Genomic DNA, 17,114 nt, shown 5'->3' with positions numbered 1-17,114 from the left:
CAGAGAATCTCTGTGTCATCCCTGTGGTAAACCTTCAGGCTGGGTAATCTAATGTAACTTGAACTCCTGGGCAAGGAGCAGAGAAAAGTGTGTCACTAATTCATCCCACAAGAGAGGTGTCACCTAGAACTGTTAACTGCGTAAGTCTGGCTGAAGCCCTGGAACACAGGCTTATTCCTCTAGGGGAATAAGGGCCAGGGTGTTTTGAATAGTAAGAGAGTACTTTCCAGTCCTGCTAGCTATAAACCCAAGGAGGAGATCTGCTTTGGTGGTGGTACCAACCCGGAGCCTACTGTATTCTGTTGTGCACACAAATGCAGTGAAAATACCATGAGGTGATTTGAAAACTGAGATGGAGGCACTGTTCTTGGTTGTTGGTGGATTCTCCAGGAGTGACAGTAATTGTTGGAGGAGGCTGCAGGAAGATTGGAGGGATCGGGATGTGCTGGGCCAAGCTCAGGAGCCATATGCCCTCAGCCAACCATGGCTGAGAGAATGCTCGTCTGCCGTCTTCTACCTGAGAAATGAAGAAAGCTGAGGGTGTGGACAACTTGGTTAAGTGGAGTGATGTCAGCTAGGATGAGGATCTAGGCTCCTAAGATATCACCTTCCTCGTGAAGAACAATATTGATGCAGAACATGATCTGGAGCCTGAGTTCACAGGAAAGGTCATGTTGAAGGCTCCTTCGGGTTACTCACAGAGGGGACCTATTGGTTTTGGGGACTTTGGCTTTGCTCCTAAGGAATTAAAATTAGTTTATGATTCTCCTTTGTTGACTCTGTCCTTACTCTTACTTTCTTCTGTAAATGGTCCTGTCATTTGATGGTTCTTAACATCTAAACTTTCTTCTCTTTGGTTCATCACTGTTCGCGAATAGTCAGTCAGCAAATCGTTCCTTATAACTTCTTTTACACTCCATTCCCCTTACCATGACCCTGATCCAGGTGTGAACAAAATGTAACAATCCCATTGTTGATAATGTGATAACGACCACAAACTGACCAGGAGTTCAATTATTATAGCAAATAAGAGAAATACCTATTTTATGGGGGGTGGTGCCCAGATGGCTCAGTTGGTTAAGTGTCTGACTCTAGATCTTGGCTCAGGTCATCAGGTGGTTGTGGGATTGAGCCCCACCCTGGGCTCTGTACTCACTGTAGAGTGTGCTTTGGATTCTTCCTCCCTCTCCCTCTGCCCCTCCCTCCTCTCTCACACATGCTCTCTTTCTAATAAATAAATAAATAACTTATTTTATGTATGGTTAAAACTGATTAAATACTAATAGACATTTAAATGGAAACTGCTATATTGAAGACATTCTCCTACATGCTTTATTTTTTTTAGAGCTTTTATTTATGTATTCATGAGAGAAACAGTGGAAGAGGCAGAGACACAGGCAGAGGGAGAAGCAGGCTCCCTGCAGGGAACCCAACGCAGGACTCGATCCCAGGATCCAGGGATCACTCCCTGAGCCAAAGGCAGATGCTCAACCACTGAGCCACCCAGGCATCCCTCCTACATACATGCTTTATACATATTAACTCATGTGATCCTCAGAACAACTCTGAGGCAGACACCATTATTCCCATTATATAGGTAAAAGACCGAGGTCACAGACTAGTAAGCATTGTAGGCAATTTTGCTCCCCAACCCCATGCTTAACTACAATACTACACATTCAACAAGTAATTGATGGAAGACTACCTAGTGATAGGTAATGAAATGCAGCAGAGGCACAAAGTAAAGTCCTTTATCCACAGAACTTCCATGATAGTGGAGGGCAGGTGAAACAGACAGCAAATAAAAATACTTTATGTGAGATAATAATGACACCTGATATAATTTCAACCTGATGTGAGGAAGGGGATCAGAGGGAGGAAAATGGGCTGTTATTGCATAGTCAGTAGACAGAATGAGCCACTCTGTGAAGGTGGCTTTTGAGAGAAGACGTAAAACAAGAACAAGAACCATGCCAGGCAGTGTCTGGGGAAGAGCATTCATTCCAAGCAAAGGAACTGCAAACGAAAGCCACATTGTACTGGGCGTGTTCTTAAAAACTGTTAGACCTTCAGCATGGCTGAACATGCAGTATATGGTGGGGAACTGGTAGGAGGTTAGGCCTTTGAAGAATACTGGTAACCTACTTTTTTCTTGACACAGAAAATGAAGCAAACACCTCCCTTATAGGAAATTCCTCTTTTTTTTTTTTTATGTGGAATTTGGGTTCTGGGGCACATATGGCTTTGTAGTGGTAAGCAAAGGTGTTGCTACTAGTGCTTGGGGGATGCTTTCAATATGACAGGTATTAAGAATACTTTTCAAGTCTTTCAATGTACTGAGTTCCAACTGAATTCAAAATAAATAAAAACTTGAAGAGCTACTATTTTCATAAAGGAGAAATGCATACACACACACTGAATATAAGCTTGTAGTTATTTTTCCTCTTGGATTTGCCTTCCTAGCATCTCATTAATATTTCTAATTTCACGTATCCCACGTGTCATAATTATTTGTGTATTTAATGCATAAATGTACAGAAAGATTGTGAATGTTTAAGGTTTGAAGAGTAGTTTGCTGTATTTGTGTTGTAACTAAGATGGCTTCAACCCACTACAAACTTTAAGCCAGTACATGTTTTAGAGAGTTTTCCCATCCACACACAAAAGCTGCATGGAACAATAAAAATATACATATCCACAGGTTGAAATTCAGATTTAGTCCAAGGAAGTAGGCAAGGAACAGAAGTGAAGCCATCCTCCCCGTTGTCCTGTTCTTCTCTGCAGATCTCTGCTCCAGAGAGTGGCCAGAAATGATGTTTTTTGGCAGAGTGGGCCCCCAGACAACTAATGTCCTGTAGGTCACTCCGAGGCAGATTCCCTTTCACAGAGTAGAATGGGAACCACTGGGATCTTTGACTTGAGAAGAGATATAATCTGACTTCTTGTGGGTCTTTTTTTTTCTTTTATACAAGCTCTTTAATTATGTGCACATAGCTTTTAGAATGGTAGCATTTTGTAATATTTAGAGATCTTCAAGTTTTATTTTTTAATGCTGACCTTTAAATAGTCATTTTTTTTTCCCAAAAACTAGAGGTTTAGAACTCTTGTAAACTGGAAAATGTTTACTGATCCTGTTACTAACAAGCACCTCAAAAAGGCAGAAGGAATTCAACATGGGACTTTTTAGGGTCGTCCTATTTTGTTGAGAATAGATAGACCTGGGGACGGGGAAGCATGGACGTAGAGCTATTTCAAGCCTACTGTAAAAACTCAAGAAGACAATGACCATCGTAAACTACAGGGCTGGAGGTGGAAGGGGCGGGCAGAGACCTGAAGCTGTGTGTTTTGTAAGCAGAACCATTAGAACTGGATGACAGATTCCACCTGCTGTATTATATGTACTAAAAAGATAGGAATGACCCCCGGTTTTTGTTTTGAGGAGCTGGAATTCCATTCAGAATTATAATTAATCAAGAGACATAAGGTTGTGAGAGGAACAGAGTTAGAGGACAGACTGAGAATTCAGCTTTGGATGTTTAATTTGAAATGCCCATTAAAATTCAGAATGGAGAGTTTAGACAAGCCACTGGGTTTAGGTCTAGAATTGAGATGTGTCTATGCTGAAGACACTTATTGGAGAGCAGTAACAAGTTGGAGAAATACTCCAGAAATACTCCACAATGTTTGGGTTAGCCACACCAACCGATGATTGGAAGACATTGTTGAGGCTGCTGGTCGGAAGCAAGGATTTTGTGCTGTGGGCAGAAGGGAAGGAGCGGCCTGTTCTTCCTGCTGGGTTGTGAGAGAAGCATCAGAAATGTCACAGAAACTGAGAATCGGCTTGCTCACAGGGGGACCCCAAGCTGCAAAGTTATAGGCCCAGAGATGGACAATATTTCAGTTTTGAATGTTGTGGGTTTCCGAGTATTTTGGAAATATCAGAAGCACAGAGCAATGCCCTCCGAGGAACAGAAGGAGACCAGGATGCATTATTACTCCTCCCTAACAAGAGAAGGCAGGAACTGAAAGTAAATATGTAGAAACTTTTACAATTCAATTGAATAATTTTCTGTATATAGATCTAATAGTAAGACAAAAGCAGTTCCTGTACGTCCTTTTAATTTTGGTTTTTAAATAATTCACTTTCATTATATTTTACAACATCACTCGTATGTAATAAATTTTTGGGAGAATTAGTCTTTCACCTCAAATAGGTTGAAGAGCAAGGACATAGAATATGAGGAGAGCATCTGGCCATAAATAAGAGTGGAACTAAGGAGCAGGACACGTAGGCCTTTGTGTGTCACGATGAATTATTGGGATGTGATCTCACAAGACACCCAATGTGTTTTTAAAAATATATTTAAAAACCCCTTAGTAAAATGTATCTCAAGCATGTGTCAAAATCTACTAATGTACTAACAGGCAAACCAGCAAGTTGTTGGCATAATAAGAAATACGAGTTTCAGGAAGGGTGTGGAACTGGAGGAGTGACAAGTTTGAGAACCAGAATACGTACCAAGTCAGAGTGATTATCATTTCATTTCACAGATTCATAAAAGCACGATGGCCAAGTGCATTCTTTATGCAGGAAGTCTGTAGAAGGATGATCTGAGATGCCAGGTGTGCAGACATATGGTCAGAAGAAGAAAAGCAATGAAGCAACTGATAGAGACCCAGCTTTGTCTAAAACTGGGGTAGCATGCTTGCTAATGGGAAAGCACCCGTGGGGCACACAGAGACCTGCAAGTCACAAGTTCTGATTTTCAACGTTGCCAGGGTTTTCCCCACAAGCTCGTGACACACGTCACCCGTTTCTTACTTGAGGATATTTTATTTTGCTTTTCTGACACAGGAACGAGTGTGTGATCGGGATGAGCTGCAGTGTTTCATCTTAGAAAGATACTGAGGTCCGTAGTGTAAAGGATGGAGTTAAGCGATCAAGACACATTTTCAGTGTTTACTGTGTAAATTGACAAAGGACTCAACCAAAGCATTGGGAGAAGGTAGGTCTCGGTGACACAATCCAACCCCAGCTAGGAGTTAAACAGCACACCGTTGGGGAAGAAAGCCAGTTTGCTTTAAGACAAGGGAATATCACTGTCTGTGGACTTGACTTCACTCTCCTCTGAAACTTAGCGGAGGTCATGCCAGTGGTTACAGGACAGGGTTGGGCACAGGGATTAAAGAAAGACAGAGCTGAGACCTGGGGTGTAGATGTGTGAGGAGCTTTTGCTTATGTTGGGACGTGGCTAACATCCCTCGGAGAGTCATGTCACTCGGGAGGCCCTTTGTAGGGGTGTGTGCACCTGGGCTGCCTGTGGGTCCTGTAGGGACAGCTCTGCAAATGGCACTGTGCATGGCAGTGAACCAGCCCACACCCAGCTTCTGTCTGGAAACCATTCTGACTCTCTTCTTAAATGTGTGCATCCCGGGGTTACTGAAAACTCCAGCCTAGGTCACCTCAAGAAGGAAGTAGTGTATTACTTGCTAACAAGGCATGTGTGGGATTCAGCTACAGAGATTGTATGACCTTTGTAATGCCATATAACTGTAAGATTGTATGGCCTAAAACAGCATTCAAGGACAATTAATCAACTGTCCTTGATCAACATATCAACATATCATATCAATGATATGTCCATCATTATAGCACAATCCTCCCCACTTTTTTTTTCTTTTTGGGTTACTATGTCTTTATATAATCCATAGGAAAAATAAATATTTTTACATCATTGAAAACATAAAATAGAAGCCCTTTCACCTGCCCCAAATAGGGTCAGGTAGTTGGTAGACTAATTCAAAAAAAGTCTGGTAGAGCGGAAAATGGAAAGAATGGCCTTTATATAATTGAAATGTTTTTATTTCAACTGAATATACACATATTTATAAATATTTTCACTTAGGGATAAAGCTTTTACTTCAAGTGTTGGCCCCTGTGACTGGAGCCCTTTAGAGCATATCTAGCAGAAGCCCACCCATAATTCATTAGAAAAACTTTCAGGAATTTACAGATGAGCAGGAACTTAGGGACGCTTGCAAAATAATCTAAGCAAATGACACCTCTAGGTTTTTATGATTTTCCTTTCTTCTGTGATTTTCTTGCTCATATTTTATTTTACCAAAACACCATCTAGCTATATTACAAACAAATCATCTTTACTGCAATCATACTTCACCAGGCCATGCTGCAAAATTACATGTCACAAGCAGAATAATTAGAATAATAAATACAACCGTTGCAGGTGATTTTGAGAACACACATAGACAATTTAACATGTATGGGCTGAACCACACAGACATCCCAGAAAACAATGTGCTGGACACGCGTGTTTATTATACAGAGGGAATCAGCGGGAGCTTTACACAGAGAAGAGAGCACGCTGTCTAACTTGTTATATAAAATATGTTCCCTGTTTATAAGTAATTTTCACAGTCACACAATTAAGGATAACCATTTTTCCTTTGGGTGATGAAACATCATCTTAACAAATCAGGGGATTTTTATTCTAGTATGGGTTGGGTCTCTGGGCAGAGAAAATGTCTAATTAATAGTAATCGATGCTCCCAGCAAGAAGACAAGCTATGTGCTCACTAGATAATCCACATATTCATAAGAAAAAAAACAAACAAACCCTCAGTTGTCAGGATGAAAACTTCAAGGCACATCAGTTTAAAGGGTCTTACATATCATCTGAAATTACATGGCTTGAAATAATAGATATAATAAAATAATTAATAAAAGAATAAAATAATAGATTTAAAATCAATTCCATTTAGTGTTTATAGTTCAAATTATTACAGTTGGATATTAGAGTCATTGTGAAGTTAGCATTATGACCACTGCAGGGTCAGTGAGCTGCAAGATCCAGGCCATTTGAGTCTTTCCAGAGCATTGTGTTCCACTTTATTTTTTTTTTAAATTTTATTGTCAATTTGCCAACATTTAGCATAACACCCAGTGCTCATCCTGCCAAGTCATTGTGTTCCACTTCAGCAGCAAATATGATGTCACTACTGGTTGTTTTAGGTCCGTTATTAAAATAAAATTATGTCCACTAAAAATTTGAACACATCACCATGAAAACAAAGCAAAATTACAAACAAAAATGAATGTGTTTGATTTATAATTAATATAATAAGAAACTAGTATTAAATTTTGAAAAAAAAATTCTGGTAATAGTGATCAATGCTTTCATCACTGGAAAACCCAGTTTGTTAGTATTGAAATCTTGCTCTTCATTTAAGGCCCACCTCAAATTTTCTTTCCCCTCTTCTCATCTCAGTTATTCCAAACTTTTTTTTTTCTTCAGCAGGAATAAATATTTATTCTTTTGGCTCTCATAACTCTTAGTTTATATCCATTTCATAGATCTGATTGCTGTGCATTGTCATAGTTTTCTTTCACTGTTCATGTTCCTGCCTCTCCTTCATCCCTATAAGCTATTAATTTCTCCTCTTAATTTTTCCATTTTGCATGGAACCTGGTGCATAGTGGGTTTACTACATAGATGCCTACGCAGATGCCTATGTCCTAGATAAGATGATGCCAGTAGATTTGGATCCTGTTCTCTATTCAACCAGGAAAGCTAACCGTGGCCATCTTTCAGTATGAGTGTTGTCCTCCCTTAAAAAGACTTATCCTTTTCTCTTTTTGCCAAGTGTGAGTTGTTTTTCAGTTTGTTTGTTTGTTTGTTTGTTTGTTTTGGGAGAGAGTGCAAGCAGGGAGGGACAGAGGGAGAAGGAGAGAGAGAATCCTAAGCAGACTCCACTCTCAGCAGGGAGCCCAATGCAGGGCTTTATATCAGAACCCTAAGATCATGACCTGAGCCAAAATCAAGAGTCCCATGCTCAACCCACTGAGCCACCCAGGCATCCCTGTCTTTTTGTTGTTATTGTTGTTGTTTTTTAGCCAAGCATTGCACGATGTGGCATGTAGACCGACTCATCCTTTTTCTGGAATGGGGAAGAAAGAAAAAGGGAACAGTGGTCTTAGTCTTTGGAAATGTTGACAGCATCGGGACAGGATTGGTAAAAGGCCAGAGAAAATGTTCTCCCTTTGACTTCTGTAGCTTTCCTCAATAATTTTAAGGTTTTTTGTTAGATTACCTTGGTTGCCACAGGCATCCCCAGAACTCTTTTGAGGGCAGTCTTCACCTCCTGATTCCTCAGACTGTAGACAAGGGGATTAAGCAGGGGAGTAACCACAGTATAGGTCACTGCCACCAACTGATCCTTGTCTGAGGCAGACTTGGATCTGGGCCTCAGGTAGATGATGGAGGCACAGCCGTAGTGCACGATGACCACTGTGAGGTGGGAGGCACAGGTGGCAAAGGCCTTCCTTTTCCCCTCAGCCGAGGGGATCTTCAGGATGGTATTAAGGATGAAGCCATAGGAGATGAGAATTAGCAGGAAAGGCACCATGATCACCAAGATACTGAGGCTGAATAGAGCCAGTTCTTTCACATGGGTGTCTGTGCAGGCCAACTTAATAACAGGTGCCATGTCACAGAAGTAGTGGTTGACCCTGTTGGGGCCACAGAAAGGCATGTCACAGATGAGATTGGTGGCCACCAAAGCAATGAAGAAACCTGTGACTCCAGACAGGGAAACCAACCCCAACCCTAGCCTTTTGTTCATGACAAGTGTATACCTCAGAGGCTGGCAAATTGCCACGTAGCGGTCATACCCCATCACAGCGATGAGAAAGCAGTTGGTGCAGGCAAAGCCAAGGAAGAAGAAAAGCTGGGCAGCACAGGCCACAAAGGAGATGCTCTTGGTGGCTGAGAGCAGGTGGACCAGCAGCTGAGGGATGATGACAAATGTGTAGCAGGATTCAGAAAAGGAAAGGATGAATAAGAAACCATACATGGGGGTGTGTAGAGTCCGGCTGCAGCGGATAACAGCCATGATTGTGGCATTGGCCAGTAGGATTGTCAAGTACAGGAGAAGGAAGATGACAAACAGCAGTAGCTGGAGCTCCCCCAGGCTAGAGAAGCCCACCAGGACAAACCGCGTAACCACAGTGGTTCTATTGACACCGTGCATCTGGATGACTTCTTTCTGTGAGTGAGTTTGGGAGAGACAAAAGGATGACTGTCATTGTAATAAAAACATTTTCCTGATGCTTTCTCTTTAAGTATCATATTTTCAGGCCCAGGATATTGATAAGTCTCTCTCTCTCTCTCTCTCTCTCTCTCTCCAGGTCTCTCTCTCTCTCAACAAAAATACTCCCTTTGATGACTTTTACAGGAAATTATTAATCTCCAGTAATGGAAGAATGATTAGCGATATTATAGAAATATACAAAGATTAAAAGAAATAACAAAAGAAGCAACTTCGATATTTCCATAGACTATGTGAGGACATGAGAAAGTCTTCTACTGTAATATGAGAAAAAGCAACATACAAGCCATATTTACAATAAGATACCAAGTCATATTTATGATAAGATTAGAGGTGATTTGGGTTTGCTTTCAGATATATTTTTATATTTTCCAAATATTTAACAATAAATATATTTTAATTTGATGATTCTAAATATACTTCACTTTTATGTATTCCAGAGTATTTCTACCTCTTTTGGGTAGAAAAAAATACTATCCAAACATAAATAAGAATGATTTACTGCTTCTAAATATGATACTATTATTTTTCCAAAATGAAAAAAAAGCTTTTGGAATGTCCACATATCTAAACTATGCATATCATTTATAACATCTGTTAGTGCAGATGATTACTGATAGCATGATACACCTGTCCTCTGACCACTGGCAGTCACAGTGGATGGCCTGCTAGGATGGGGGCAAGCAAGAAAAGCACATGTCACTGGCCAAATGTAATCAGCAGATGTGTGCAAAGATGAAAGCAAATACCATTTTTATTTTTTAAGTTCAAGAACAATTCCTGGCAGAGAACAGTCTGAGAATCCAGCTCATCATTTGATCTACATCAGAAGGCATGTTGGAGGGTTCAGAATGGGGATGATGAGGTGAAGAAAAGGTAGATTTCTCATGTTGCGATTGGGAAATGCAATTCCACTATTCCTCTCGAACGGGGCAGTGTGTTGCACTTCTGTTGTCAGAGGCAGAACAGAGACCTCAACAACCATCAAACCATATCTCCAATGCTCTCTCCACATCACACCCTTGGAAATTTTTCTACCAGTGTGTAGTTCAGTTAAGGTACAGAAGGAAGAAATAGTAATTGCCTCTTGAAAGCAAAATTTCTCAGCGTAGAATTTCAAACACTTCCTTTCCTTAATTTTCTAGAGTGCCATTTTATAACACATGCTTTCATTCAGGGGGAGACAGCTAGCATGTCTAAGCCATTTTATTGCTAGAAATGTTAGCAAAATAAAAATAACACCTATTTCATAATACAATAACATCCAGAGCCCTAAATCATCTTATTTTCAGAACCAGGTTCACGATTTAGGAGATACCAGCAATACTTGCACCACTCCACATCCCTCAACTTGTTGGATCCTCCAATGGCTATAAGTATAAGGAGAATGTGGGATGATGAGGACCCAGATACAGAGAAAAAACAGACCATATACATTCTCCAATAAACCTTCCCTGACTATTAGAGTCCACATAGATGCCTTTCCTCCTCCTAATATCTAGAGACCTTGCAATAATACTTATACGGTGAATAAGTTGGATATCATCTTGTGGTACTATATATATATATATATATATATATATATATATATATAATATATAATATATATTACCATATACTATACACATTCTATATTATGTATAGTATATAGATTATTATATATACCATTTATTCTATACTAAATACTATATATAATACAGTATATTATACATAATATAGTACATTATACTATGTATCATATATAGTATAGAACATATAGAGAATAAAGTCCATAATACATGGTAACACATACACACACCTTCTTTAGACTGTTTCTTTGGGGCAGGGACCACAGCAATGTGTTCTGGATAATCTGCAGCCCCATAACGGTACAGGCACATAACAGACTCTACAACCAAACCTTAATAAGTGATGGCATGCTTTAGTTCTCTTTTTTGTTTCTGAGTTTTCTCATAGACTGTGATTTTTTCTTCCTAGGATGTGCTCTTTGCTCTTCTACTACAATCTATATAATCCTTAAGTTTTTTAATTATTCGTAAAGTCATCTTTTTTTAAAAAACAAAATAGAAATCTATACTGATAAACTTCTAATCCCATTGTCATTACTTCTTTATTTCTGAGATTTTTAAGCATTTCAATTTGATGTAAAGTGTGGTATGCGTGCATATGTGTTTTTGTTTGTATGTGTATGTATACTCAAGAGTGGATACTTCTTTCATTTCAAGAAAAAAGCAAATTGAATTCTACTTTGATGCAGATTTTTTTTCATAATAATAAAAACTATTATGGAAATACATTCAAATCTGAAATCCTTAGTGGGGGCAGCCCAGGTGGCTCAGTGGTTTAGCGCCGTCTTCAGCCCAGGGCCTGATCCTGGAGACCTGGGATCGAGTCCCACGTCAGGCTCCCTGCATGGAGCCTGCTTCTCCCTCTGCCTATGTCTCTGCTTCTCTCTCTCTCTCTCCCTCTCTCTCTCTCTCTCTGTGTGTCTCTCATGAATAATAAACAAATAAATAAAATCTTTGAAATCCTTAGTGGAAAATGTTTCTTCAGACAGTAACTGACAAAGGAAACGCACTTACCCACTTATGTTTAAATGATTGAGAAAGTTGACGTATGACTTTGAGTTTAGTGGCTCAGAGTCCTGTAGGTCTTTTGGATGTTGAAAGAAGTAGCAGTAGAAGGTCACTTGGACAAACAATGACATCTGTCCTGAAAGATTAAGCAATTGAGAAAAAATGCACCTAAACATTTCATGAAGTGTTTATCTTGACACTTAAGATGTCTAAACCTTTTTGAGTCTTAAATAAGAGTCTGAAAATAGCACATTATCTATTCATATGTCAATTCAGATTCTATAATTAAGTTGGAGAGTATTTATAGCCTTCTGGGATTCTAAGGACTAGGGCCCTCTGAGACTTAGGGGAGCAAATGGGAGAGAGAAAATAAATGGCTGAATGTGGACAAAGGCATCTCATCTAATATCAGAAGAAATAATTCAGGTTGCAAAAAGCTTTCCATCTCTGTAAAGCACTAAAAAGGTAACTAAGTATTCTTTTAGCATAGGGGGAGTTTAGTTACTTTTAAGCAAAAAATGGTACAAAACACTGGGATGTCAAGAGAAACCAACCCCGAGATTTTTCCAACCCTGAGATTTACATGAAGACTGATTTGATAAAGTGTAAGAGGTAAAGGTGAGGGTTGGTGATAATGTAGGAAATCTCTGTCTCACTTCTCTATCCAAAGCCTGGATAAGAAGTCAGACAACTAGGTTTTTAAATGTCCTTCAGGGTCGGATTGTGAGGTAAAGACTTTTATTCAGCAGCCATTCATAGAGTGCAGTGATTCGCAGAGCACGACATTAGACATTATGGTGATTCAAAGATGAATGGATCACACTGATCATTCTAATTTAGCACAGAAGACAAATACAAGCACAGAGGCATGCCGAGGTGTGTGCCAGTGAACATGAGGGCCGCTAGAAAGACAGCACCTCCCAGTGAAGAGCCTCAAACACAACCAGGGCTGAGATTCATCCCATGACTTTATGAACAAAAACACTGGGAATAAGAAAGTGAAGTGGAAACTACTGACTGTTTTATACCAGGATATTCAAGGGAAAAAGACTGAGCAGCCCTATTTCTGGCAGTAGCCAGTCTGGGTATTCCAGCAAATCATCCTTCCTAAAACAACTAAGTTACTGGGGAAATATTTTTAAAATTTTTCGTAGATTGACAAGATGAAAGTGTCCCAGAAATTTTCAGGTCAACATCTAAAAGAAAGCAAGAATCTAGAGAGGTGAGTGGAGCTCTAGAAGTCCCTTCCAGTGTGAGGAGATTTACTTATCTGGAAGGAATGACAAAGCCAAGTTGATGATTTGAGCGAATCCCAGAATGTCACTGATAGAAATGAAAGTTCAGCACCCACCAAATGTGGATCAAAAAGTAGATCTTCCTCTTTAAGCTGTAACTCTGAAGGACGGTGCCTTAAGATAAGCATGAGGCAAAACTAAGCTCATCCCTTAGTTCCCTGTTAAGAGAAATAGTGGGAAAATCACCCCAAGGCTGACCAAAGGCATAGGTCAGTGTGGGGAAAATACATTCATTCAAGAGAGGTTGTGAACAGTTGGGGTTCATTCTAATTTACACCTCAAAATTGCATCACTACTTGGCTTAAGAAACCTTGAGCTCTGAATTTAATTTGTAGTGGATCTAAAGTGGTAAATTTATAGTGGGTCTATGTGGTAGTCTTTCTAAAGATCTGCAAGACACAAGTACAGATTATCTTTGGAGAAAGAAGACTCTGCCTCGCTCCCAGAAAAGAACAAACTAGAAATTATAAAAAATAAGAACACTTATTCCCAGATGGTATGATTGTCTACATAGAAAATCCCAAAGAATAGATCAAAAACCTCCAGGAACTAGTAGGTGATTAAAGCAAGATCGTAGGATAATAGAGTTGATATAGAAAAGTCCAGTTTGTGAAATTACAAAACACCGATGAAAGAGATAGGAGATTTCAATAAATGGGAAAATATTCCATGTTACTGGATGAGAAGACCCAATATTGTTAAGATGTTAGTTCTTTCCAACTGGATCTATACGTTCCAAGTGTTCCCAATCAAAATCACAAGTTATTTTACGTATATCAAGAAACTGACCGTCAAGTTTATATGGAAAGGCTGAAGACCCAGAACAGCCAACACAACAGTGCACGTTAACCACATTTTTCTGATTTCTGTACCTGTTGTTTTATTTTTTTATTTTTTAAACTGATTTTACATTTATTTATTTATTTATTTATTTATTTATTTATTTATTTATTTATTTATATTTTTTTGATTTTTTAACTTTTATTTTTTTATAAATTTATTTTTAATTGGTGTTCAATTTGCACTTCCCCTTCCACCACCCCCTAGTTCGTTTCCCAGAGTTAGGAGTCTCTCATGTTCTGTCTCCCTCTCTGATATTTCCCACTTATTTTTTTCTCCTTTCTCCTTTATTCCCTTTCACTAGTTTTTATATTCCCCAAATGAATGTACCTGTTGTTTTAACATTCTGGGCTGTGACCAGGGAGGGACTGCCCCCCTGGGGCTAGAGGATTCCAATTCCAGGAGATAATACTTTCCTTAGAGTATGCCTTTCATGTGCAAACTAAACAATCTAGGGCCCATACTCCCCAAATATCTGCTTTTTCAGGCTCTTTACATGATTCTCCTCTGGTGGTTATCCTAGGGCCAACCATCAGAAACTAGGGATGGCCTTGCACTCAGGAGCTCCCTGAAATGATCAAACTGGCCAGTCCTAAATCTGCTTAGCTTGCTTACCCTGCCTTGCCCATTCCTTCTCATGAAAACAAAAACAGCAGCACAAAGGAGGGGATCTTTCTCAGTTCCTCAAACCTTCTCTGCCTGTGACCCAACTCACCTGTATCTTGGCATGGCACCAGTGATGTGTGATCCCACAGGAACTGTGTGCAATAAACTATCTATTCAATGGCAATCGTCTCCTGATCTGTTGGCCTATTTGAATAAAAGTAAAATCTACATTTTAAAATGCATTAAAAGAGAGGAATAATGTTGGAAGACTGATACTACCTGACTTCAAGACTTACTATAAAGTAACAATAAATCAAAACTGCATGGTATTGGTGAAGGAACAGACAAATGGAAAATGAAACGCATGAAAAGACATTGAAGAATCTTAAATGCATATTGCTGAGTGAAAAAAGTCCATCTACAAAGGCTATGCAATTCTAGAAAAAAAAAATACTGAAAAGTTGAGGTTAAAACCAATGGAGTTAGAGGACAAAAATACACCAAGGACTGGTGCCTGATGAACTTCCCAAGCTTTTGGGTTGAGAAGTGCAAAGGGAACATCATGGGAATGAGGCAAATAAGTAGACTGGCTAGCTTTCTCAGAGCCCGAGCCTAGTTTAAAAAAGACTCAAATCCTGATGGACCTGAACCAAGATTTCATCTAATACCTGACCTCCATTGGTCCCTACTCTGACCAGTAGATCATGGCGGCATTCCTGGTCTTCTGGGATGTGCATAAATATACAGAGAGTATCTAAGGAACCCCCCCACCCCAAGTCTGGATATTTTCCTGTATCCAGTTCCCAGGAACTTTGGTAAATGATGAGTTCCCTCTGGGAAATACTAAGTCAAGATTTTCAGGATACAATTGTGGCCATGTTGCAGTGTCTTTCCTCAAAATTACCCATCTTTTCTCATAATCAAGGAGGTTCAGGAATTGGTGTAGTGCTGAAATTTAGGTAAGTGGCCATGGATCGCCATACTGGTACCTTGCACAGTCATCCATCAGGCATAAAATACAATCAAACAGTTTATTGAATGGCTGCTCACCTATTTTATTGCTAGAAATCCCTTGGTCAGCCATTTCCACAGATCTTTGCAGGTCATAACAGTAATTATCACCCTAAACTTCAACTTATATTGTTTATTGCCCACATCTTATCTCTAACAGTTCTGTGTGGCCCCCAGGGTTCCATCCTCCAGAATACTATTACTGTCTCTGACATCCGTGGACCCAATTGCCCATTCCTTCTCATGAAACAAATCAGTTCTCATCATTTCTAGTCTACAATAAGAATTACCATAGAGCTCTTTCAGGATGTTTATATTGCTATCACCACTGCATTTTATAAACACAACCAGGTCTCCTGTGTGATAGTGTTTAGTGGTTGGATGAGGAGGTCGTCTCTAGTTTTTCTATCCCAACACATTCATTTCCCAGAGCTTTTGGATTCCTTGATGATGTATTACAAAAACTAGTGGCATTTCCAATCTGTTAACCATATGTCAATATTTATTTCAGGCTTCTATTAGTTATTATAGCAGACAATTGATGCCATTGCTGGATGCATGAGTCAACAAATTGAATTCTGAATCCCAGGATTGAAATTGGTGTTTTTTCCTCCTCTGGTTTAAGATCTTTATAATTCTCTCCTGCATGAGGACATGGCCTCCTAACTCCCACTGATACAGATTGGCAGGATTTGTGGGTATTTGTTTCTGTTTTTGTGTGTGTGTTTAAACTACCCCAGAGCAGGCCCTGCACCTTTCTATCCAGATTGCATTGTGATCTGGTTCCCGTTGTAGGCCTAGAAACAAAGTTAGGTGATGGGGCAAATAACCCAGGTGCAACCACAGTCTTTTATGCAGAGGACGGTTGAGTCCCTTAGATGTGTATGTATGGGGGTGGGGGTGATATCTTCCTCAACAGATAAAGGTGGTTCAGGGGAATTGGAGGATCAAGATCTCAGCCTCACTTAGATCAGCTGAAATGTATCCATCTGGTGTGTCATGTCTCATAGCTCATTTAGCATAAGAGCTCTGGTCAGGTTGATCCTTCGAAGTTAAATATACCCTCAGGTCGCAGACTTCCCCCTTCTGTCCTAAGACTCTAGGACATGTGGACTCCTTCACATCTGTTAAGAGGACATTCTAATTTTCCAGACATCTTTTAAATTGTCAATTCATTACTTGCAACTTTGTTTTTATCTGTGTTCATGCTCTATAATTGTAAAAATGCCAGGAGCTTAAAAATTCTTTATGGCCACCGCGATTACCGTGTTACCTAAACTAGAGCATCGGCTTAGTGACCCCTGCCCTGAAGCTCACCAAAACCATCCAGGTTCCACAGCAGAAAGCCATGGCACCACTCCACACCCATCCTGCTGGAATTAGGATCAATGCGGTCAATAACCACCCAGCCAAACAGAATTTATATGATTTGGAGGAAGATGATGATTCCGTAGCTCCCATTCCTAGTAAACAGATGAAATTTGCAGCCCAATGATAAAATTTGATTGCCCAATGCCGTGGCCTCCCTCCATAATTCAAACTATGCCACAGTGGTGCTTACCTGAGTAAGTGAAATGGCATCAGATGTCAGAATGAACTCATTCCTTTTCACACTGGTGAGAGGGTTGTCTGTGTGCTCTTATATAGACAAGTAACCCAG

The 17,114-nt window shown here is 39.8% G+C and overlaps 1 protein-coding gene across 1 annotated transcript; it reads right to left on the bottom strand.

Annotated features, from left to right (window-relative positions):
• Positions 1-8,100: 8,100 nt before the first annotated feature.
• OR10T2 (olfactory receptor family 10 subfamily T member 2) lies at positions 8,101-9,048 on the bottom strand. Its single transcript, XM_072759782.1, has one exon. It carries the CDS (start codon positions 9,046-9,048, stop codon positions 8,101-8,103), a length of 948 nt encoding a protein of 315 aa, XP_072615883.1.
• Positions 9,049-17,114: the final 8,066 nt, after the last annotated feature.

This window comes from Vulpes vulpes, chromosome 5, assembly GCF_048418805.1.
Source record: "Vulpes vulpes isolate BD-2025 chromosome 5, VulVul3, whole genome shotgun sequence".
Taxonomy (NCBI): Eukaryota; Metazoa; Chordata; class Mammalia; order Carnivora; family Canidae; genus Vulpes; species Vulpes vulpes.
This window is presented reverse-complemented; position numbering and strand designations above follow the sequence as displayed.

Excerpts from the sequence above, each read along its gene's own strand:
- OR10T2 (XM_072759782.1), bottom strand. The coding sequence starts at position 9,048 with ATGCACGGTGTCAATAGAACCACTGTGGTTACGCGGTTTGTCCTGGTG.